Below are 22,699 nucleotides of genomic sequence, written 5' to 3'. Positions count from 1 at the left end.
GTTTTGAGAGTCCTGTCCCATTTGGACCCATTAATGAATGAACTGTGAGACAGTGCCACGTTGGAAGGGAAAAAATGCAATGCAGAGTGTATGAAAACCTGCATTTCCCACTACCAGAGCAGACTCAGCTAATACCATCAGTTTATGAAAAAACACAGTTCAGACTTACTACGGTATCTGAGATGGTACTGTTAATTCCTCCAGTGACTAAAGGTTTTTAGAATGCTATATATTTTTTCTGAATACACAGAATATTGATACTGATAAGCTATACATCTAGAAATAGCAAGTAATTTGCTTACAAGTTCAATAACACAACAAGCTGATGTTTTCTCAGCTTAGAGGTTCTGCTGCAATTCCTGTGAGACATATGCTCTAGAATTCCGCAAGAGTTTTATACATTTAGCCATTACTTCTCAAGATTAAGACAGATAGTTGAGATTTAGGGACTCCCACAAGCTTCAGTCTTTTTATCTTTTCAGACAACTCACAATGCCATGTTGTGCAAAAATTCAATAAAAACACTTAATCTCTTCCAGGTTTTCAGACAAGAAAGAAAGGCTGATGCATCTTAAAACCAAACAGAGAGAATTCCAAAAACAGTAAGTTGTAGTTATTAAATGAAAAGAACTCTCAGAAAAACAAAACGGTCTCTCTAACGCGCTGTCGCTAGAGACAAGACATAGTCCAGATTGTAGTAAAACTTTTAATCATGTTTTTTCCTCTAGTGTTTTGAAGGCCATGGAAGGGAAAGAGATAACTGATCAGCTGGTGAGTTGTTCAAAGTGTCCCACCTAGTTTTTAAACTCTCTGTATTCCTAGATTTCATAGTTTAAAGTTACACTTTACCTTGAGGGCATTGTGTTGCTTTCCCAATAAGCATGTCGTAAGCAAAACTGAAATTGGCTCTGCAAGCAGAGTGCCCCGAACTGTCAATATTTTTAATTTCTTACTAGGTATTTGTTCAATAACTTATTATACTGATTGACTTTATACTAAGCATTCAGTTTGTTTGTAGCATTCTTCTGTGCACAGAACAGTATATGAAATATTTATTTGTTCGTCTGATCCAATTAAGAACATCCTGCTACTTTTACACTAAAGCTGCTGGCTTTGTTGTTAATCATTAGTCAGTGTGTTTGAAGTCGTTTGTGCCCTAGAGTTGCTGAATGTTCTTTTTCAGAGATGGAAAATAATGTCTTGCAAGATGAGGATTGAGCAGCTGAAACAGACCATTTGCAAAGAAAATGATGAAATGACAAGACGTGAGTAATGCCTGTGCTTTTGTGATGTGGAAAACTCTGTGCCTTAGAGTGAAAAATCAATTTATGTGAATTTGAGTGTTAGTTTTTTAAAATGGTGACTCTCCAAACCGTCACTTCTTAAATCAGCTTGAAGGCAAATAGGGGAGTGGATTTTATCTTTTTTATGCTTGGGTTTTAATTAGAAAACAGGAGACATTATTCAGCTGGATGGAGATCGTTTTGCAACAGCTCTAAAAGTAAATGCTTAGCAGCCTATGACTTTGGCTTTGTCCCTGGAGATGGCTTTATTCAGTGTAGTGTTTCTGATCACTTCCTCTTGATAAAGAGGAGCAAACAGCTCTGCAGCTGTTAGAAATTTCATGCAACTGATAAATTTTAACCCACACCTGTCTAGAATTCCTAAAATCCAACTTGAGCAGGAGTCACTGAAATACGGCATAGGCTGGTGGCTTGCTACCGTTCAGCAGCTTCAGTTTTGGAACTCATTAAATTTTTTTTACACATGAGAGATTTGTAGGGTCATTTTTCAGATGAGAACATGCAGCACTCCCTCCAAGCTACATCCAAAGGCAAGATAGGAAGCATGTTCAGAAGCATTTTGATTGGATCGGGAACATTTTTATGACTTGAAATTCAAGAGGAGCTGTACAGGGAGTGGAAGCAGATGCATATACCTGAGAACAATTATAAAGGAATAGCACAAGCTTGCAGTGATAACATCAAAAAGACTGAGATGCAAAATGATTTTCAGTTAATAAGGTGGATGAGTAGTAAGAAATGTATAATAAGATGAAGGAGTAGGCAAGTCTGTTAGTTAACAGGAAAGAGAGCAAGTAAGTGAGAAGTCTGAAGCATTCAGCGCCTTCTTTGCTTCATCTTCTCACAAAGAAAATGTGATCAGCTGCTTAGCCAGATTAAATTTTACATCATGAGAGGACTGCAGGCTAAGGAAAGAAAACAGCCAGCTAAATATTATTTTGATTATGTCAGCAAGGCCTTATGAGATTCACCTTAGAGAACTTAAGGAACAAGCTGAAGTAGTCTGTAGAGTGCACTTGAGAAGGGAGAGAGGATGTCCCAGGAAACAGAGTGGAAATAATATCTGTTTTCAAAGGGTGGAGGAAGGGAGAACCTTAAACTGATGGCACAGTCATCCTGTTATAAGCCTCTGGCCATTTTGCAAGTAGTTAGAAGATAAGGTAATTAAGAATAGGTCATGTCAAATCAACCCCTCCTCTGCAGATCGGTGGTCTAGCAGAGTGAAGTAGAAGATGCCTTTGGGCACTACCCCAGACTGTCTCAGGAGCAAGTAAAGATGTTTGCTCTGGGTGTAATCACTGGAGGGTTGACACAAAAGGCTAGAAAGGCTGCATTCAGAGTGGTGAGACAGGTGGAGCTCAGCAGGAGCCGGTTCCTGGCCCGTTTTTGTTCAATATTTTCCATAATACTTGCATGGCAGAATAAGAGGGTGGAATGGAGGAAGCTGAGGTGGATGACAATATGACTTCTGTGAAGAACAGGATCAAATTCAAAATCCTGCAGATAACTTGACAATATAATCTCAAAAGGACAAAGTCAAGTGCGTGTTTAGGAAGGAGAAACATACAGACCTAAAGTCGGGGACGGTGGTGAGATTTTGACAGGAAGAGATCTGGGAAATTGCAAATTAAATAAAAATTACCAATCTGATGCTCCTCCAGAAAGGTTCAGACCTCATTCTGGGTTATACTAATACAAGCATTGTATTCAAGATGAAAGCAATTATCCTGCTGTCCCCCCAGCATTGATGTTGCCTCAGTGAAAACCTGGTGTCCGATTTGTACAATTTAAGAAAGACACAAATCAACTGGAGAAAGTATGGAAGAGAATATTAGGAATAAAGCACAAGGAATGGCTAAGGAAATTGATGTTTGCTTTGGTTTAGAGAAGAGGGAGGTAAAGGAAAGCAAGCTTTTTAGTAGATAAGGTTATTATGAAGGAATTAATTACTTTTTTCTTTAGTCTGTGAAGAAAGGAGAAGGGGATGTCAATGTTACTTTGAGGAACTTACCTTTTCTCAAAATGCAGCTCTGAAGGTGGTGAAATGCTAGGACCAACTGGGGAATGGAGTTCCTCCACTTTTCTACTATGCTGTGAAGTGCATTATCTCCAGCTTTTGCAACTTCTCTGATTCACAGTGAACTTGATTAGGTTTCACCCGTGAACTGGCCTAACTATTGCCTAGCTGACCTCTTGTTAGCTCAGTTACCCCAAAATTGATCTTGCAGGTAGACCCAAAATGAACTCTTGCCCTGAAAAGCCAGTAGATCAGGAACCCAACTTGGTTCACTCATGGACCGCATTAGAAAATGTAAATAGGTTGTTTCTCTCTGGCGTAGTTTAGTTTTCTGAAATAAGCATGATTTGTGGAACATTGGGCTCCTGCTTTTGCAGTTGACTGGATACCTCAATAATAGGTGCTGCTTAAAATAAATTCTTAAAATATCTATGTTTAACTTATGTCTGTGGAGAACAGTTCAAGGAGAGTCTTGCATACCCTGGCATAGCTCTCTGTTGGGCAGAGACCGGTGTGCCTGTGTTTGCAGTGTAGATGTGTGGGACATGGTTGTGTCCTGAAATACTTCTGGGGGCAAATTCTCATAAAGCAGAGGTGCTATGCCAAAAAAAAAAAAAAAGGGGGGACACACACAGTTGTTTCTGCACCAGGACTGCTAAAGAAGAAATGTGTATGCAGTGTTCTCCCCTGCTTCTCTCATAATTGCTGTTGGACCTGTGGAAAAGGGAGCTCACTCTGTGGAAAGGTGGCCTTTGAAGTACAACATGAATGTGAGAATTGAACAGATGGATGTTTTACTCCTCCTCTGTCTCTTATTCTTTATGCAAAGGAAGAGTTTGGGAATATGAATGCAAGCATTAATTGATGTTACAGGAGTGCTTAAAGGAAACTGAATTACTGACACTTAAAGATTCTTGGTGTCACTCAGAGAAAAGTCAGTTTTTCTATGGTTCCTCTAACAGGGGGTTGCTTGTTTTATAAACCTGAGGATTATTAGTCCTTACCTGCACGGGGAAGCTATTCTCACCTTTAATCGGGGACTTTGCATCTCCCATGTATCAGATCTTCCTTCATACCAAACACATCACAGATCGCAACAGATCAGTTAGATGACTAGAAATAATTCCTGACGTTCAGAGAAAGCACACGCGCTGTCTGGGGGAGCAGGCACACTCTGAGGGGTACCAGCAGCCCTGGTCTCCCACCCTGCCAGACCAGGGGCTGGCCAGAGGTCTGTGCAGTTCCAGCTCTGCAGTGCAAACCAAGACTAGCAGGAGGGTCTTGTGTGCTGGCTGAGCGTGGCTGGGCACACACCCCCGGGGAGGTTTAGACTGGACATTAGGAAAAAAATTTTTCACAGAAAGAGTGGTCAGAGAGTGGAACAGGCTGCCCAGGGAGGGGGGGACTCCCCATCCCCGGGTGTGTTTAAGGGTCGTTTGGATGAGCTGTGGGGGATGTGGGGTAGGGGAGAGCTTTGTAGAGTTGGGCTGAGGGTTGGACTCGATGATCCCGAGGGGCTTTTCCAACCTGAATGATTCCGTGTGATTCTGTGGTGGAAATCAGTCTTGGGTCCCATTCTTTGGATGTAGCCTTTAATTTTTGTGCTCCCCTGTTGGGAAGACTGACACTCTGAACATGGTGTTTGAGGTGGCCATTGTTGCTTAGAAGTTTTCTTGATTTTAGTATCTCGTAATACAGCAGCTTTGAGTAGCAGATGCCACAGAGCATTCTCGTAGCTCTGGTCTCATCTGTGCCTTGCAATCAAAATGTACTGGTAAAACAGTGAGTTGCTTAGTGCTTTCATTCTGTGCAAGGGACAGTTATCCCACTTCTTGATTACAGGAAAGTGATTCCTTGCTGTGAGAGAACCTGACTAATGCTGTTTCTTTTCAGCCATAAAAATGGAAAGTGAGTGACTAGTCGGTGAGAGCTTTCATTCAAACTAGGGTACATTAAGAACTTTAGACATGGATTTGCAGAGTGTGTATAAGAAATATTTTCCTATGCTTTTGAAAGACAGAAGTGGCTAACTCACCGTCTTTAGCACCATATGTTTGTGGAAGCATTACTGCGAGTCAGTTATTTTATAGGAGAATCAGCAGATGCTCTTGAAGGATGTTTTTCCAAGCCTCAGTGTGCTTGACTCATGGAGTAAATTCAGGCAGTTGCAGCCCTTCGGTACATTAAGCTCATTTCTCATTTTGTGACTGGAAAGGGAGATAGTCACTCTTCCCTTGTGGTAACAAGAAGTCTGCACCGTTGGGATCCAGGTGCTTTAAGAGCACATACGTGAGTGCAAAGCCTGAGTAACATACACCGAGAGCAGCAGCAGTGCCAGAAATGGTGAATGAAGATGCTATCTGCACTTGATTTTTGGCTGCGAGCAATGCTTGTCTTTTTGGCCAGCCCCATGCAAACGTGTACAGTCAAGCTATTTCTGTCATGATGATTACCTCAGAAGTTTAATTAAACTGTGAAATCTTGGCTTTTCTGCTCCAAATCCAAAAATAGCTGGGTAAAAGATAGGGTAAGATTAATCCCAATTTCAGTCTCTTTTGGAGATCTTTGGAAAAGATTAAAAAGTTGTAGCACTTAGCAGCTGGAAAATGTTAAGAGTTTAGCAGGGTTTTCTGTTTTAAGCTGCTATAGATCTTGTTTTCTATAAATATTAATAATGCTGTTCTCAAGCTTACTACAAGTACCTCAGAGCTCCTTTTCCAAGGCTCACATCTGCTGCTGTTTTCACAGATGCGGAGGGGCTTCTGAGAATTAAAGAGGAGAACCAGAAGCATTATCGCAGGGCTCAGCGGCATCAGGAGAAGAAAGAGAAGATCCAGAGGCATAACCGCAAGCTGGGAGACTTGGTAGAGAAAAAAACCTATGACTTGAAAACCCAGTATGAGCATCTGGCAAATCTTCGTCGGACGCATATCCTGGAGCTAACATCAGTCATATTTCCCATTGAAGAAGTAAAGACAAGCATGAGGTACAGAGGGCTTATTCTTTTGGACTCGGTTTTGCTGAGCTTTAGACACCCAGAAGTGAGTCATGTAAGTCTAAGCTAGACATTCTGTCTCCCTTAGCATCTGTGGGGAGAGGGGGGTGTTTCCCAGAGGCAGAGCATCTGACCTAAAGGTAGAGGTCCAGAATAGAAGAATCTGGAGGTGGTAGCATCTCCCTGCTGAAAGATCTGCAGTGTGTGTTCAATGTTAAAACTTCTTAAAATAGATCATTAAAAACCCCAGAACAAAGGAAAGTAGTTTTGGGAAGGAGGAGTTTTGCAGCAGTGTTTCTGCAAGCATTTTGCTCTCTGTGAAATCTGTCTAAGTGCCTGCCGAGCGCGCCTCTGATTACATTTTTAAAACTTCGTTAAAAACACTCTGTTCCTCTTCGGGTGCTACAGAGATCCTGCAGATGTGTCTTCTGAGAGTGACAATGCTATGACCTCTAGCACTGTGAGCAAGCTCGCGGAAGCCAGGAGAACCACGTATCTCTCTGGGAGATGGGTGTGTGATGATCATAACGGGGACACCAGCATCAGTATCACAGGGCCTTGGATCACCCTTCCTAACAACGGAGACTATTCAGCGTATTACAACTGGGTGGAAGAGAAGAAGACTACACAAGGACCAGGTGAGGAGCAAGGTCTGATTTGGCATCTGGAATACTCCAGAAGCCACAGAACTCGCAGCCTTGGGTGCCAGCAGAAGACACTGAGGAGCAGTAGCCTGGTCTGTTTGTTCTCACCACTGCAAGCCTGAGTCAGAAATAAATACCAGTACAGGGATTAGTCCGCTGAAATCCTCTTTTGCAGGAAATGCTCACTGGGACAGAGCGCAATGTAATAGGTAAAGTTAATTATTCACAGTTTTGACATGGTTCACCTGCCGTCGTTTTAACAGGAATTCCAAGAATTACTATTTTCTCCTGACTTCTGACAGATTTCACTGTAAATGATTGCTGGATTCAGGCAGTTCTCAATACTTACAAATTACATTTTCTAGACTAGACCAGGAACACACTAACACACCCACTGAGGCTTCATTTAAAATGAGATTTTCATGATGTTTTTATTTCTTTCAGATATGGAACATAATAACCCTGCTTATACCATCAGTGCTGCATTGTGCTATGCAACTCAGCTTGTTAACACTTTGTCTCACATACTTGATGTAAATCTTCCTAAGAAGCTCTGCAACAGGCAAGTAAATGCAAGCCTCTGAGGAGGTGAATCAGTGACCAGTTTTGACTGATCCTAATTCAGTTTGGTTTTAGGAACCATGTCATTACTTGGAACAGCTTTTATGGTAACAAGTTGATAGCTCATGGGTTTTTGTGCTGTTTAATTTTGAGTGGAGGGCTAGTAGGATTTTAGACTGCAGTTAATAGTCCCTCCCTCCTTTTTTACCTCCTGAGAGTGTAGACCAATCATCACAGTTGAAAATAACAGCTTTCTAATTGACATATTCAGCAGCCTCAAATTAGAATTGAAATATGACAGTCCATGAATAGCACTTTTCATTTTATGAGACCCTGCTGTGCTCTACAAAATCCCAGCCCCATTCAGCAACTCATAGTCATCTTGAATAGCTCCACTACGTAAAGTGCTGCAGAACAAAGCCTTATCATGTGGCACGACAGCAACGTGATTCTCTTTAGGATAAAGCACCAATAGGGAACGTACCTGGCTGCCAGACATCTGGGAGCGTGTTGCGTAAACCCCATTCGGGATGAAAAGCACTGTTAGGTTTTTCCTGTCTATGTGGAGCAGGTGGGATCTCTACAGAAGTACTGAGGGAGCTGTAGACCTGGTCAAGTCTTCCAGGAGTCTCAGATATGCTGCTGAGATTCTTTTAAGTGTTTAAAGTAGTGGTTGCTGAAGCATGGACACAAAAGCTGTGCAAGGTCTCTGCAGGTTTTTTTATGCTGTTATTTGTTATTTGAGTGCTCGGTCTTCACGGAAGGAAAGGCTTGGGAGCAGGAAATGATGCAAGATTTAAAAGGAGAGACAAAATAGCTTGGCTACAGTGGATCTTTGAGTTTCGTACAGTTTACTGAAACTGGTGAGAGTAGGACAAGCAGTGCTTGCTGAGGAAATAAGTGTCTTGCTAGGTGAAAAATTGTTCTCCTGAGCATTCTAAAAGTGTCTGTGCAGTTTAAACGAGTGCTCACTGCGAGGATGTTTACTCCAGGATTTGTTCAGAAGCCAGGGCACATCTCCAGCAGGTGTATTCTCAGAGCATTTTGCTTTCTGTATATATATATATATATATATATATATATTTGTGCGTGTGTGTGTGTGATGTTCCAACAGTGAGTTCTGTGGAGAGAATCTCAGCAGACACAGGTTCACACGGGCAGTGAAGAAGCTGAATGCTAATATCCTTCACCTTTGCTTCTCTCAGGTAGGGAGAATGCACATCTGGATTCTTTGAATAGCTTTTAAAATAGCAACTGTGCCTGCGGGTTTCCTCCAGTAACTGATCATGTCTTTTTGTTCCCTTCCCCATGGTAGCATGTAAATTTAGATCTGTTGCACCCACTGCATACGCTCAGGAACCTTATGTACCTGGTCAGCCCAGACACTGAGAACTTGGGCAGGTAAGAAAAGCAGTATCTCAACTCACCTGTGACCGAATCCGTTTGAAGTTACGCATTTGCCTTGTTACTTAGGAGGGGAATTCTCTTCTGCTGTACCTCTAGATCAGTCCTCAGCACACCAGAAATCAGGGTAGTCACAAGGAGGAGACGAGAGAGAACAGAAAAAGGGGGTCCTGAGTAGGAAATCAGATTTGAGAGATGTGTGCATGCTGTGCTTCTGTGTATTGCAGGCTCAGCTGGAGGCTTTGTAGCTGATTTATGGACTTGTTTCCCCTACAGCCAAAAGCAGGAACTCCTTCCCTCCCCTGGACAGCAGCACGTATGCCAGGCACTCTCCCTGTGCTCCTAATACGACCCTACCCACATCTTCCAACATGTAAATACCTAAGAGCACTCAGCAATATAAACCCTAAAACGAATGCTAGGTAAATCTTTCCCAGAATAATTCCAGTTAGTGAACACCCTATACCAAAGTCAACACTTCAAGTAATATTAATTTAAATGTAAATTAAGATTAAAGACAATTTTTCTGTTAACTTAGTACGTGATGAAAAGAGCATCAGTTCTTGTGGCCTGCACACACCAGGTTTAATACTCTTTTTCTTTTTTTTTTACAACTTAAATACAAGAAAGCCAACAACATTGATTTCCTGTTGGGATAATCCAGTCACAAGTCACTTGTGCCTGAGACAGTCTGCAAATATTTGCTTAATCTGACTACTGCTTATTCCCCCTTAAACACAGTAATGGTCTGAAATCTACTTTTCCACTTTGCTCTCGTGTACAGATCTATTTTATTTAAAAACCTGCAGTGCCACTAAGAGGAACTGAGTGCACACACCTCTAACCACTTACCCAAAGTTCTTTGGGTATGTCCCTACTGATTCAGCCCAAAGATATGGGGAGCCTGATCTTTGTAACGGTTTGGAAGAAATTACATGCTTGCTGCTGCTTGCCTGAAAACATGGAGAGTGCAGGAAATACCCAGAGAATGAAGAACTGTGTCCTGGAAAGCAGCTGTAAAAGGTCCAGGTACCACAGTGGGTCTCACTTCTCTGTGCAGATGTTACAGAGCTCCACAGGCATCAGTTGGGTCCACGGAGTAAAAGAGGAGGTTACAGGGAAGAGCTGGAGAAAATACCTACCAGTGAGGGGCATAGTTTAGTCCATATAAAACTGTCTTAGCTCGGTAGAGATGAGATTGAGACATGACTTCATTTCCACGCCTTCACGGGGAGAAAATACAGGCTATTGAATGGCTTTATAGACACCCCTGGAAGCAAGGAGTCTGAGCTAGGTTGAAATGAGGGACATGCGCTTAACGTGGAGATTTAATTGCCTGCGAGAATGAAGGTGGGGAATCTCTGTTTCCTGATGTCATCCTGCCAAGGCTGGATGAGTTTCTGGAATGGATGCTTTCATCAGGCTCAGGACAGGGGGAATGTAATGGCCTTTGTTGCAGAGGAGGTCACTCGAGAACGATCTGATGGTCCCTTCTGGCCTTAAACCTGATGACTCTTTTCTTATGTTGCCTTGTTAAGCAGAATGCTTTGCCAGAAGGCAACGCTCCCATTTCTTTCCGGATTATGAAAGAGGAGTGTTTATCTCTAATTTCTCAGCTGTCTGCAAAGTTTGCAGCAACCAGCTCTATTTTCCTTTTGATATCTAGGCCCGTAGTTGCCCAATAGTCCCCTTCATAAGCAACATCAGATACACACAATTTTGCCAAGCTTTAATCGTTTGGATTACAATTTTCCACATTAAATGGCTCCTTCAGGCTTCTTCTCTCACTAAGGCTGGAGAAACACTCTTGCCCATGTTAAATTCTTGCTCCTGTTTCACTGAGCAGCTTCGTACTTTGGAATGAACTTTGGCAGGGATGCTGCTTGCTGTGGGAATCCACCTTTTGCTGCCTCCACAAAAACCTCGAGCACTCAGACTGTGGGTCCCAGGCCTCTGAAACTGCCTGCTTTGGCTCAGTGAAGATATTTCAGATTTTGGTTTCCCGTGTTCCAGTGCAAAGGAGTGGGATGGGGAGGGATGTAATTGCTTCTCCCACCAGGCAGCGGCAGCAGGGAACTGGGAGTCCCACGCAGGTGGGTTTGGGCAGGACCTCTGGAGACCCAGCCCATCGCCCCACTCAGAGCAGAGCCAACTGGAGCAAGTTAACTCAGTGGCCAGTGGGGCTTTGAGTGTCTCCCGCAGAGGCTCCACGGCCTCTTGGGGCAACCTGTTCCAGTGTTTGACCAAACCTCATAGTAAAAAAGATCTTGAGATGTTGCTGAGGGTGAACTCTCCACTAGAGTTCTGCCAACGCAGCTCTGTAAGTCGTAAACTACATCCTTCCCCTCGCCGACAGAGCTGAGGCCGTCTTGGCCTGGCCAGGGCTAGTGGTAAAAATAAAAGCTGTTCCACATCGAGCGGAGATGGCCACCAGTGGAGCTGTGAGTTATTAGCAGTAGCTTTTTCTTTTGTACGTATGTATTTCACCGTCCACCACCAAAGCGGAACAGCTCTTCCGCCGTTCCTGCTCCGTGGGTTGGAACCCACCTCTTGCTGCTTTGGCCAACTGTTTTCTTTTCACCGTTGTCATAATACAGTTATCTCTGTAGCCAGTGAGTTTCTCCCTGCCAGCTGATAAACACAGAGGTGTTTTTGATTTCTCTGCTGTATGCTTGACAGAGCAGGGTGCTTTGGCACGCTAGGACTCATCCCAGCGAAGCGACAGCCCCTCTCCTGCGTGGTACCAAACGGGCTGACAGCCTTGTGTCCGTGTTTGCAGGTCTGGGCCTTTTGAAATTAGTGCTGATCTCGAAGACTCCATGGAGTTTGTGGATCCCAGTGCCACCGGCGAAACAGATGAGAGTGGAGATGAGCACGTCAGCGACGAAGAGACAGACCTGGGGACAGACTGGGAGAATCTGCCGAGCCCCAGGTTCTGCGATATCCCCTCTCAGCAGGTGGAGATGCTGCAGAGCCAGAGCACGCAGGTGTCCCAGCCCATCGCCAGCAGCAGCGCTGGGGGAATGATCTCATCTGCTGCTGCCTCGGTGACCTCGTGGCTGAAGGCATACACTGGACATCGCTAACGAGCACGGGAAGAAAAGGATCCTAGGATTTGTGGAAGGAAGGAATCCCCTCCCCGACAATGCTGTAGTAAACCTTTACCTATTCAGTTAAGTAGTGCCTGGAACAAAAGAAAAGGTCAGACTTTCATTTTGTAAACCAGAAAAACCTTTTTATTTACCCAAGATGACTGTGATAGTACCATTTTGTAAATTAGCTAGCTATGTACTTCTGATGGATTCTGTGACGGCACTTTGTGTCTTGGTTCTGTCTGCATTGTTGAGTATCCAAGGACCCGGCAGCCTCCAGCTCTACTTTCTAAAGAAGAAACAGATTTTGGAGTATTTGGATTGGGATGAGTATGGAGAGAAGGCTGCTCAGTGTGCAGTCTGGACGGTGGTGCAAATGCAGTTCACATTTTCTTAACTCCTTACAGGGTTTTTTGTTTGTGTGTGTTTTAAATCTGTCTTGCATAATGCGAAAATGCGTATTTCTAAATTTTTTTCATTCAGGACATGGAAGTTATGCATTTTTAACATGTTTTCTAATCTCTGTTGCCATATTTTTAATACAAAGAATCAGCGTGGACAGGAATTCACACAGCAAATTGCTCTTATTTTAGATTTGGTTGTGAATCTTTACCCAGTTTTGCCGCAGAAAACTGGCTTGTTTCATGCTGTTTCCACTGGCAGGTAGTCTAGAAGTTTTGTGTTGTGCTGTCCAAAGCACACAAGCTCTTTACTCTTGATATCATACACCAAAGAAACACTGGACGTTCTCTTAGCTAGACCCACATTTGATGCTGATACAGGATTGCGTTGTTGCAATAATCGGCTCCGACACCATGTTGCCGCTTTTTAATATTTGAAAAAAAAAACCAACCTCATTTCAAGCTAGTTTAATGAAGTCACGCGGTCTCCACACTACAGGCGTTTTAAAACCTATTTTATGTTTATGGCGGGTTTGTTTTTTATCCCTCTTGTTTACTGAATGCCAAGAAGTTGGTTTCATTTCACTGCAGAAACGCTGGCGGCGCAGCTGGCTGGCTTGTAAAGCTACGGGAGGTGTGACGCTGACAGATGCGTCCCTTAACAAGTGCTCCTCCGCTTCCTCTGCCTTGCCGTGTGTATTACTTAAAGATGGGTTTGCTCAGCAAGGCTTCCAACGTATGGTTTACATTTTCTATAGCTGGGACGTTACTTCTCCACAGGGTAAACTAACGTAAAAGCGTCCTCCCAGCCCTCTGGGTGGGAAGATTTTTGCCACTCTCCCCTGTAGCTTCCCCGTGGCGATGCAGCCTGTAACAGGGGCACGGTGAGGTTGCAGAGTGATGCACAAGCCACGTTCCTGCCATCAGGCAGCGTCCTCCTGCGTGTCCTTCCAGCTCCGGGGCTGGCTTCCCCGGCCGTCTCCCGGCGTGGTGTGTGGTGGTTTTGCTCTGGTCACCACAGAGCCGGGGGGTTTCTCTGCAGCCAGCTCCCCCACCGAGGAGAGGGTGGAAAAGCAGTTTGGTACCCAGTGAGCTCCCCTCAGCCAGGGGTACGGGCTGAGTCAGGTGTCTCCCAGCCCCCTGCCCCTCTCCTATGGCAGCTCTTTCTCTTTGGCCTTGCAGATGGGCGTCTGTTGTCAGTTTGATTTTTTTAATTTTTTTTTTTTAAACCAAAGACCCTTAACTCCGCACTAACAGCACGCACGGTGTTAGATGAAGACACCCTCGATCCTACCATTCTTTTGGTCTAAATCCAAGAGTTGGGTTTGTTTTAAGAGAACAGCCAAGATTCCCTTGACTACTGCAGCCTGAACGGGGACGGAGCCCCCCGGCCCCTCCAGCAGTGAGCGGGGCCGGGAGGGTTTGGTCACTGCTCAGTTCACAGCACTTTACTCACTTGCAGCTATCGGATCCTTTGCAGTTCTGAGCAACCAGCACACGCTCACCAGTACTGTATAGTGGGCTCTGAGCATCACACAGCCCCCTCTGGTTCCCCATTTATTTTGCACTGGACCCCACCATAGAAATATATTTTCTTTTTTTTCTTTTTTCTTTTTTTTTAATACGTATTTCAGTCACTCTTTCATTGCTGCCTTTGGGCTACTCTGAACCCCTAAAAGTCAGGCCATGATTCTGCTTTGTACGTTGTCATTTACTTGCTTAGGGGAAGAAAAAACAACATAAAAAAAACCTTTTAAAGCCATATACTTCATAATCATCATGTTTTCCAAATAATTTATTTATAACCATGTCATACTCTGAAAGTGCAACGGCACTGCGAGGGTGTTAAATTGCATTGGGATAGGTCTTTTCGTGAAACATTTTTGTAACAGAACACAGATTGTGAGTTGGTTTGGTTTTTTTTAAAAAAAAAAACGTGTTTTGCACATGTGTAGCTAAGGAAGAAATGTGTGTGTCCAAACCTTGAGTGCAATCGCCAGGATTAGTTTCCCAGGTTGTTTTGGGGGCGGGGGAGGGAGGGCAGGAATATCTGTAGTTATAGATATTTGAAGACAGCCAGCTGAGAGTTTACAAAACACTTTGCGTAGCATGAATGCGGGAATTTCAGTTTAGGCCGTGACTTTTGTTCGTGACCAAGTGATCTGGGGTGGCTGATCTGAGCTGCTGAGGAAGAGCCCAATGGCAAGAGCCCAGCCCTCTGCTGAAAATGGGGTGAAGGGTCTCAGGTGGGACACCCAGGGGTGGCTTGTCACCTGCAAAAACTCGGGGCCTCTCTCTGCAACTTCCGAAGTAGATGTAACTAAACACAAACGTGTTTTGGGGTTTTTTTGTTTGTTTTTCTAAATTTTATTGTATTATTGCAATAAATCTTTTAACAGTATTTTTTTTTAAAGTTGTATATTTATAATTGTTACTTCTGTGTGGTTTTGTTTTTAACCATGCTGGGGCAGTACACAGGAATTTCCAGCCTTCAAAGCATCACAGGGACCAGGCCTGTTCCAGTGCAATCATACAGCGGTGGAACAAGCAAAACCATTTCTAAAAAAATACTCTTACATAAAATAACTAACATCTCCAGTGGAGCAGGTAGAGGAGTGCTGCAAAACACACACACACACACACACACACACACACACGTCCCTCTATGTACATGTAAACAGATAAATCTCTTGTGTACACCTGGCTGATATTTATTTCTGCAGGTGCTGAGCCCGAATGACTTCTGCTGCATGCAAAGACAAGGCTCCTCTTTTCAAGGTCATCTCAGAAGGACATGAGCGTGTGTCTCCTGAGGGAGGTAACTGTTAACGTGAGCTGTTGTGTGTCTGAGCAGCAGGGATGGGAAGGGGCCGTGTTTGTCAGGAAGAAGCCTGTGGGAGCTGGTGGCCTGCAGCCTGTGGTTTACTGGCTGCTGAATGATGGAGAAACAGCCCACCTCACTTAGGTTTTTTGTGGCAGCTACCTGCTGCGGAGGACCGATGCTGTGTGATTCCCATCTGCTGCTCTCCCAGGAGCCAGAGCAGCAGCCCGGGGCTCCTGCACCCACATGGAGCTGGGGCAGTTTGCTGCCTCGGTCACAGCCACGCAGGAAAGCAGCCTGTGTGCAAAGCCAGGCCTAGCTCCAAGCTTGGCTCATGCCTATGGGCTGCTTGGGTCACTTCTGCTTAGGCAGTGGCAGCAGCAGGAGGTTTTGTCCTCTGCCACCACTGGTTTGTGGCAGAAGAGCAGCCCCAAAATGACCCCGGTCCTGTCCCTGCTCCAGAACCAGCCCAACGCAGGCTGAGGGGGGCAGAAACAGCCCAGGGCGAGGCTTCAGCACCATTCCAGCCTTGCAAGAAGTGAGATTCCAGAGGTCAGATGCGTTGGCACAGCCTTGTGCTGGTGTGAAATGACAGTCCCGGGAGGTGGCACAAGGGCAGACGCTGCAGAAAATGAAGTGGAGCCAAAGCCACAGACCTGACCTCTGCTACACCATGGCAGAGCCTCGGTCCAGGGCGCAGAGACACCACGGAGGGAAAAAAGCTGCTGCAGGAACAGGCAGGATGGAGCAACAACCCAAACACAAGCCCACAAGCCTCGGCCATGGGCGGCTTTTTTTAGTAGTGTCGGTGCCAGGAGACCCCCAGAGCTTGATGAAAACTGGAAGCTTAAGAACAATGGAAATGTTACTACAATTTCTTCACGGGCGTATCTGGAAATTCAGTCCAGACGTTCCAGCCGCTCCCAGGCAGGGAAATCGAGCACACAGCACAGGCTTTTGTCCTCAGTTCTGAACGCTGAGTTTTGTAAATCCAACCCTGGATTTGGTTTTAATTGTCTCTTAGAAAAAAAAAGTTCATCAGACATTGGGTTCTCCCTGAACTGGCCCTTCAGGAAACAGAAATCTGCACTTTACTACTTTATGAGGGGGAAAAAAAAAAAAAAAGCTTGCAGGCAGCTCAGCACGGCTACATTCAGAACCAACCCACTTCTGGATGCAGAAGTTTGTTCTGTAAAGCAATTTCTAACAGCAGCAGTGCTGTGCAACAGGGATAGTTCCGGCAAGCAACGTAATAAATGATGTATAAACCAGCCCGGCGTTCCTCAGCCAGCCTGGGGGCAGGGTGGGGATGGGAGAGGGTAGAGAGCAAATTGTCCTCCCTACTTAACTGCTCCAAGGAACAAAAGAGCGCAATGCTGTTATTTTATTCTCATTTTTCCTCTTGTTCAGTGAAGGTGACCAAAATCTCACACCCTGTTCCAAAAAAAATTACCTCACTGGCCCCTTATCTAGTTACAAAATATTTTTCTCCGCTGCTTCTATTTCAGCCTCGTAGGGACTTTCCTCGCTGCTGTCAGCCTGGCATGGGTTATCTCAAGTTTTCCAGCGTTTTGGGTGGGGGGGCAGGAAAGCAGCTTCTTCCCTCCCTCTTCCTTAATTGAAATTAAGCCGAAGGCGTTTGATGCTGATGGTTTCAGCAAGACAGCTCCCGCCAGAAAGTTGTTTTGCTGCTCGTCCCAGTGCAGCCGATGGAGCGGATCGAAGCTTGTGGGCGAAGCCTGCGCCCCGTTAGAGAATGAAGTCACGAACTAACGAGGGATCCTGCTTTTCCTCTCCTTCTTCACAGCTGATTACAAGGCAACCGCACCCTGCTTTTCGATTTCTAATTTCATTCCTCCTGGTTGCCATCACGTCTGCTGCATTGCAGAGCTGGCCCAGGAGGAGCAGCAGCAGGGAGGGGAGCCCAACGCCCGGGGGGTCAGGCAGCAGGTAAAGCAAGGATTGGAAAAAAAAACCCACAACCCATCCCTTTTAAATCTACTGTGAACATCTTGAGCTTACCAAACCCACATTTCCAGCTGTAAGGGCTCAAGTTTTCCTTTGCTGTCACTGGGGAGAATAAAAGCATCTTCCTTCAAACCCTCTCTGTCCTCAGCTCCAGGTATCGCTCCCTGTGACCCCGCTGCAGCTTTAGGCCCGCAGAGGCGAAGCTGAGGGAGGAGGGTGGTTCAGCTCGGCCCTCGCAGCCACCAGCTCCCCTCACTTGGCAGATCTTGCTCCGAGGGCTATGGAACAGCCGCCCCCCTCCAGCCGCTGCTCCCCCGAGCCCTCGCCCGCTCCCAGGCGCTGCCCTGGGGGCTGCAGCGCAGGGGGGAGCCCCAGGGGAAGGGGGCACCGGCTCTTCCTGCACCCTGTCGGAGATTTCATCTCCTCCCACTGCCCCCACTGCCAGGAATCCATCCTTGTCCTGAGAACAGCAGTGTGGGGGGAGAAGGGATTTGGGGGATGTAAAGGCCCAACCGCAGTTGGCTCCCTGCAAAATGGCTGCAGGGTGTCCCGGGCACGTTCCCAGGTTTCCCCACTGTCCAGCCCCAGGCAGAGAGCGGGGCCGAGGAGGGCTGTGACGGCACCGCAGGGGAGGAACGCCTGCGGGAAATACGCCAAGAGAGGCCCCGCTCCGCTCCCAGGAAGGGGTCAAGGAACTGGCGCTCCTCCCAAAGCACCCCCTCGTACCTCAGAAACAAGATGGCAGAGGCTGGGGCAGAGCAACGCAACGATCCCTCTTACAAGGGAAAAATTCCAAATCCTGTGGACAGCAGAGCTTCCAGCAGAGCACCGAGGCAGGACAACTCCACCTTCCACCATCCTGCTGGACCCACACTCTGGCCTCAAGGACCCGGTGAAGAGGTGAGGGGCCAACGCAAGGGTTGAGAAGCAGGACTCAAGCAGGAGAGCCCCTCTTTTTGCAAGTCTCACACACCCAGCACCAGCTTTCTGCACAACAGGAGCCGCTCTCAAACCTCTTGAGGGGGGAGGGAAAGGAAAAGTGAAGTAATACGAGTTTGGGGGTTGGTTTGTTTCTTTTTTAGGAGGAAGACGGGTTTTACACATCTGAACTACATCACAGTACCAAGTTTCTGCCATGTGTTTTACAGTATTTTTATTTTGGGGCAAAAGTCTTACAAGAAAGTCGGGTAAGGCAAATCTAGAATGCACATTTTATTTAAGTAAAAAAAAAAAAAAAAAAAAGACAACAAGGCTAAAGTAGACAAGAACTTTTTATATTCTGACTATACAATAATATTCCTCTTTTTTTTTTTTATCCACTGCCACACTACTATAATGGATCTGTTCTAGTCTAATTTTAAGGTTGTCCAGTTAAGTTGTCTGAAGATTCTTTAAACAAGTTGACCTTTACCTATTTAGAGTTTCTTCTCAGAAACATTCATATATTATACAGGATATACAGATTTTGAAACAAGACACTTAAAAACACACAAAACTATAGCCGCAACACTATCATAGCTGCATTGTAGTGATTACGTTGTTCAGCCAGCTGTAGACTCTGTATGTACAATTAGTTTTTATAGTGTTATTTACATAGATGGACTAAACGCTATCTTTAATCTAAAAGGTAAAGGCTCTTGTGTTTAAGTATGTGCAGTTTCATAGCCCTGTGGAAAAAAAAAACAAAAAAAAAAAAACCACGACAATTATATACACTGTAAACAGCACAAGGCATGAGAATCTCCTCCTACCCCAAAACAATCTCGCCGGAAAGTGTATGTGCACTAATATTCCTCTTCCACTTCGGCTCCCACTCCTCTGGTCTTCTTATGAATAGCACGGTTAAAGCTGTGGCAGGCAGGAACCCAGTGATTGTCATGAAGACCTAACTTACAGCCGGGGATGCCCTTCTGAGACCGGTGACAGCACATCCAGTACCCAGGCCCGTAGGGTAAAGCTTGACAGTATGGTTTGGGATGCCACCGGCACAGCGATACGTCCCCTTTCACGTATTTTTTCTTGCACTGCTTACACGGATCTTCTCTGTAACGGGGATCGCGGACCCAGCGGGAATCTGCTGGCCTGATGTTGTAGTATTCAATGATGAATTTGAAGTAGTAGCAAGTGCATTTTAGGGCAACCAGGCTCCTAGTAGGAAGCAATCCAAAGATCTTCACTATGATGTGGTGAGGCAAGAAGGCCATATACTGCTGAGGCTCCAAAAGCTGCTGAATTTTAAACCTGGTCTCCAGAAAGTCATGTGAAACCTGCCTTTTCAAGCAGGAAGCATCAAGTACTTGCAAAGCCCCTTCTGTCAGAGGAACAGAAAGGGCAGATGGCTCTGTAGGGACACCACTTCTGACGCACGGTCTGTCAGATGCCAAAGCATCCTCATCCTCATTTTGGGCTACTTCTCCTGGCTTTTCTTGGGTACTTTCCCGTAGTGGCTGTTGCTCGTGAGCAGCAGGCTGGTCAGCTGGGAGAAAAAACAACCTCCCTGGGAGTGGATCTTCGCTAGAACTGGAGTTAGAGAGCTTCTCCTTCCTGCATCCTTTCTCAGTCTTGGTGACCGATATACTGATGCATAAGGGCTCCTTCCTAGCAGGATGCTGACTCTGCCTTGGGAAAATTACAGGCTCTTTCAACATACAATCAACAGTCGTGTTCTTGCTCTGCAAGGAATCTGGTGGCAACCTGGCAGCCGCCGGACATGCAGACAGCAGAGGTCTGGGAGGCTCAATTCGCGTTTCAGAATCGTTCCTGCCAGCGGTTACCCCCAACACCGCGTGAGCAAGTCCCGAATTCACATTCCCCATCCGAGTATCCAGCCCAGAAGGAAAAGGCTGCCGAGCAGAGGCAGCGCCATCCCACAACTCAGTGTCACCCAGCGGACCGCAACGTCCTCCGTACCCAGCCTCTGCCACCCCTACCTCCTCCAAACCATCCCCTGGGGCCAGGACCCCCGTGGAGACCTTCCCCCCCGCCTCTCCCTCGGACTGGGTGCCGTTTGCCAGGAGCACCCTCCCTACGTTTCTGCGGAAGCTGTTGTTTCGCGAGAGGCTCCCGGCCTCCCGCTCGCTCTGGCGCCTCAGGCACTCCGACTCCAGCTTGGCTACCATGTCCAGCACACGCACGGGCTCACTCGGCTGCTGCTCGCTATCACTGCAAGGTCCCCTCTCCGCGTGTACCTCGCACGCCCCGGCAGAGGAGAAAAGGTCTGAGCTGGGAAGCGCACCTTTGGGCTGAGCGCTCAGCCTCGTAGTAGAAGTGGGCGTGCAGGATTTAGCACAGTCTACCAGTAAAGCACTTGCTCGTTGCTCCAGAAAGGCCACCATCTCTATCACCGAGAGGGACCGGCCCGCGAACACGCCCTCACCGTTCTCGTTCACGTAATGCACCGAACAGTGCTCGATGCCACAGGCAAAAGGCTCCGGCTGCGAGCACCTGGCATTCGCCTCCCTCATTCTTTCCAGTTGAATTTTGGCTTTTTTAAGATCTACCGATTTTTTCCTGCGTTTAACTGTTCTTCCGTCGATATCCCACGTGCTTTTAATTTTCATGGAGCCTACCCGGTTGTTGCCGCTGCACTGCTGGGCTGCAAAGAACGCGATCTTCTCCTTTGTGTTGCCAGGTTTCACTACAGCCCAGACATCCAGGGGCCCTTCCCCTTCTTCTCCCTGATGGATCGTTGCAGACAGGGCGTTCTTCTTTTCCCTTGCACTTGGACCATCCGCTGGACCTTTCCCATTCATATTGCACATAGTATTTGGATAAATAATCCCCAGAAGCTTTTGAGATGGAGTCACGAGGGAGGGTTTTGGGAAAACGCTCAGTTTGGTGCAGTTGGTGGTGTATTTTTCTTCTTGTGCTGATCTCTGATAGCTCGTAGGTGAGCCTCTCAGGGAATCCTGGCTTAGTTCTGGAGATCGCTCTTTCTTCTGTAACTTGAGATATGGCTTTAAGTGCATACCAGAAACCCTAGAAAAACAGAAAGGGAAGAAGTTATAGTTGTAAAATATGCCTGCCTGGAATTAGAGAAGGTGGGCCTGAGTAGGCACCAGAGTGCCTCCTGCTCTACGTCCAGCAGCCCACAGCTCAAAAGAGACCACGGGAAAAAGGAAAAGCAGCAACCAAGCTGCAACATCCACCTGTGGAGAACTTCTACTCACATCTTGCAACAGGATTACAATCTTAAAGATAGCAGAGATCTTCCTGTTAGAGAAATGTGTTTCCAGGGGGTTGTAAGGAGAAATCCTAACTTTAAGTTCTATCTATTATGCAAACATAGCTAGAGGTTTATTCTGAGAGTTAGAGCCACCCTTCTGTCCATTCATTTCTTAATGCAGTTGTAAGGCACGTGCGGGTCCAAGGGTTTTATCTTGACATTAGCTACCAGACAGAAGGATACATATAGATATATAGATATACAGATATATTCTTTTCAGTAGATAAAGTACAGTTAAAGCTGAAAAGGGAAATCAGCAAGTGCAATTACATTCAGAGATCCCAGCAGATACCTAATCTCCTAATACCACCCAAAATGAAACCTACCCTTTAGCACATCAATAATGGCAGATTTGGTGTACTTTCCCATAAGGATCCTTATGCTATACAGCAGATGTGCCCCCCCCAAGTGACAAAACTATCACATACAGCTAAGAGAACCGCTTTCAAGGATGTGTTTTCACAGTTAAGAACTTCAGAGCTGTGAAGGAGACACTTGGATGCTGCTGACAGTACAGCAGCAGTACCGCTCCTGCAACAGTCTCAGGCGCTCGACTCCTCCTTTCTGTTACACCTTCGCGGTAATCTTCAATTCAAAGCTCATAAACACAGAAGCCCAGGGCACTGCCACCTAGGATTCAATCATCAGGAGACTTCAGGCTCTTCTCCCAGGAGCATCGCATAAGCATATTATAGAACTAACTATAGATTATGTTTCCATGGTAATCTTGGTTACATTAAAAGGCCTCCTTTTTGAAACGGGGATCATCCATGCTTGCTAGTTTAAGAACAGCAGGTTCAATGCCACATTTATCAAGAGTGGATATGGACACATTCAGACACTGCAAGTGTTTCCCTTGACAGCCACCACCAAAACAGTAGCTTTGGTATTGTGTTTCTAGCCTAAAACCAGCCTTTAATGAAAAACCTCAAGCCGTAACATCTATAAAGTTGGACAAACGTACAGCTGTAACACCTGCAGCTGTATGAGGCAGACGCAGCCAGAGTCCAGCTGGGCAGAGCCATCAGGACACGCACGCCCTCGAGATGCCCTTGCCAATGCTGTGCAGGGTACCTGTGGGGTCGGCACAGGAGGAGGAGGGAACCCAGCTCACCCCCGCTCCTCAAGCAGACCTGCCAGAGCGCAGGATGGCTGTGAGGGGGAAGAACACACGCAGACACACCATACGACCAACCTGGAGCAGCAGCTTGGGGACCTCCCTGGCAGTCTATCCCCATGCATCAGCCAGGGCCACAGACACACACCC

The 22,699-nt window shown here is 46.1% G+C and overlaps 2 protein-coding genes across 4 annotated transcripts in view; one reads left to right on the top strand and one right to left on the bottom strand.

The window, feature by feature from the left end:
• The first annotated feature begins 543 nt into the window (after positions 1–543).
• Positions 544–14,342, top strand: ATG14 (autophagy related 14). Its single transcript, XM_026849830.1, has 9 exons — positions 544–602; positions 729–771; positions 1,184–1,265; positions 6,070–6,307; positions 6,725–6,954; positions 7,405–7,522; positions 8,636–8,726; positions 8,837–8,922; positions 11,705–14,342. The coding sequence occupies exons 1-9, from the start codon at positions 565–567 to the stop codon at positions 12,009–12,011; spliced, it is 1,233 nt and encodes a 410-aa protein (XP_026705631.1). The 5' UTR covers positions 544–564; the 3' UTR covers positions 12,012–14,342.
• A 4,118-nt stretch (positions 14,343–18,460) lies between these two features.
• The window catches only part of FBXO34 (F-box protein 34), a 33,095-nt gene continuing 28,856 nt past the window's right edge, over positions 18,461–22,699 (bottom strand). For all 3 annotated transcript variants that reach the window (XM_026849828.1, XM_026849827.1, XM_026849829.1), the window contains one exon: positions 18,461–21,185. In XM_026849828.1, the coding sequence (XP_026705629.1) occupies positions 18,992–21,185 (2,194 nt within the window). In that variant the 3' untranslated portion in view covers positions 18,461–18,991. The remainder of the gene's footprint in view (positions 21,186–22,699) is intronic.

This window comes from Athene cunicularia, assembly GCF_003259725.1.
Source record: "Athene cunicularia isolate RWA chromosome 5 unlocalized genomic scaffold, athCun1 chr5_part1, whole genome shotgun sequence".
Taxonomy (NCBI): domain Eukaryota; kingdom Metazoa; phylum Chordata; class Aves; order Strigiformes; family Strigidae; genus Athene; species Athene cunicularia.
The sequence above is the reverse complement of the archived record's forward strand: the minus strand, read 5'-3'. Positions and strand labels throughout refer to the sequence as shown.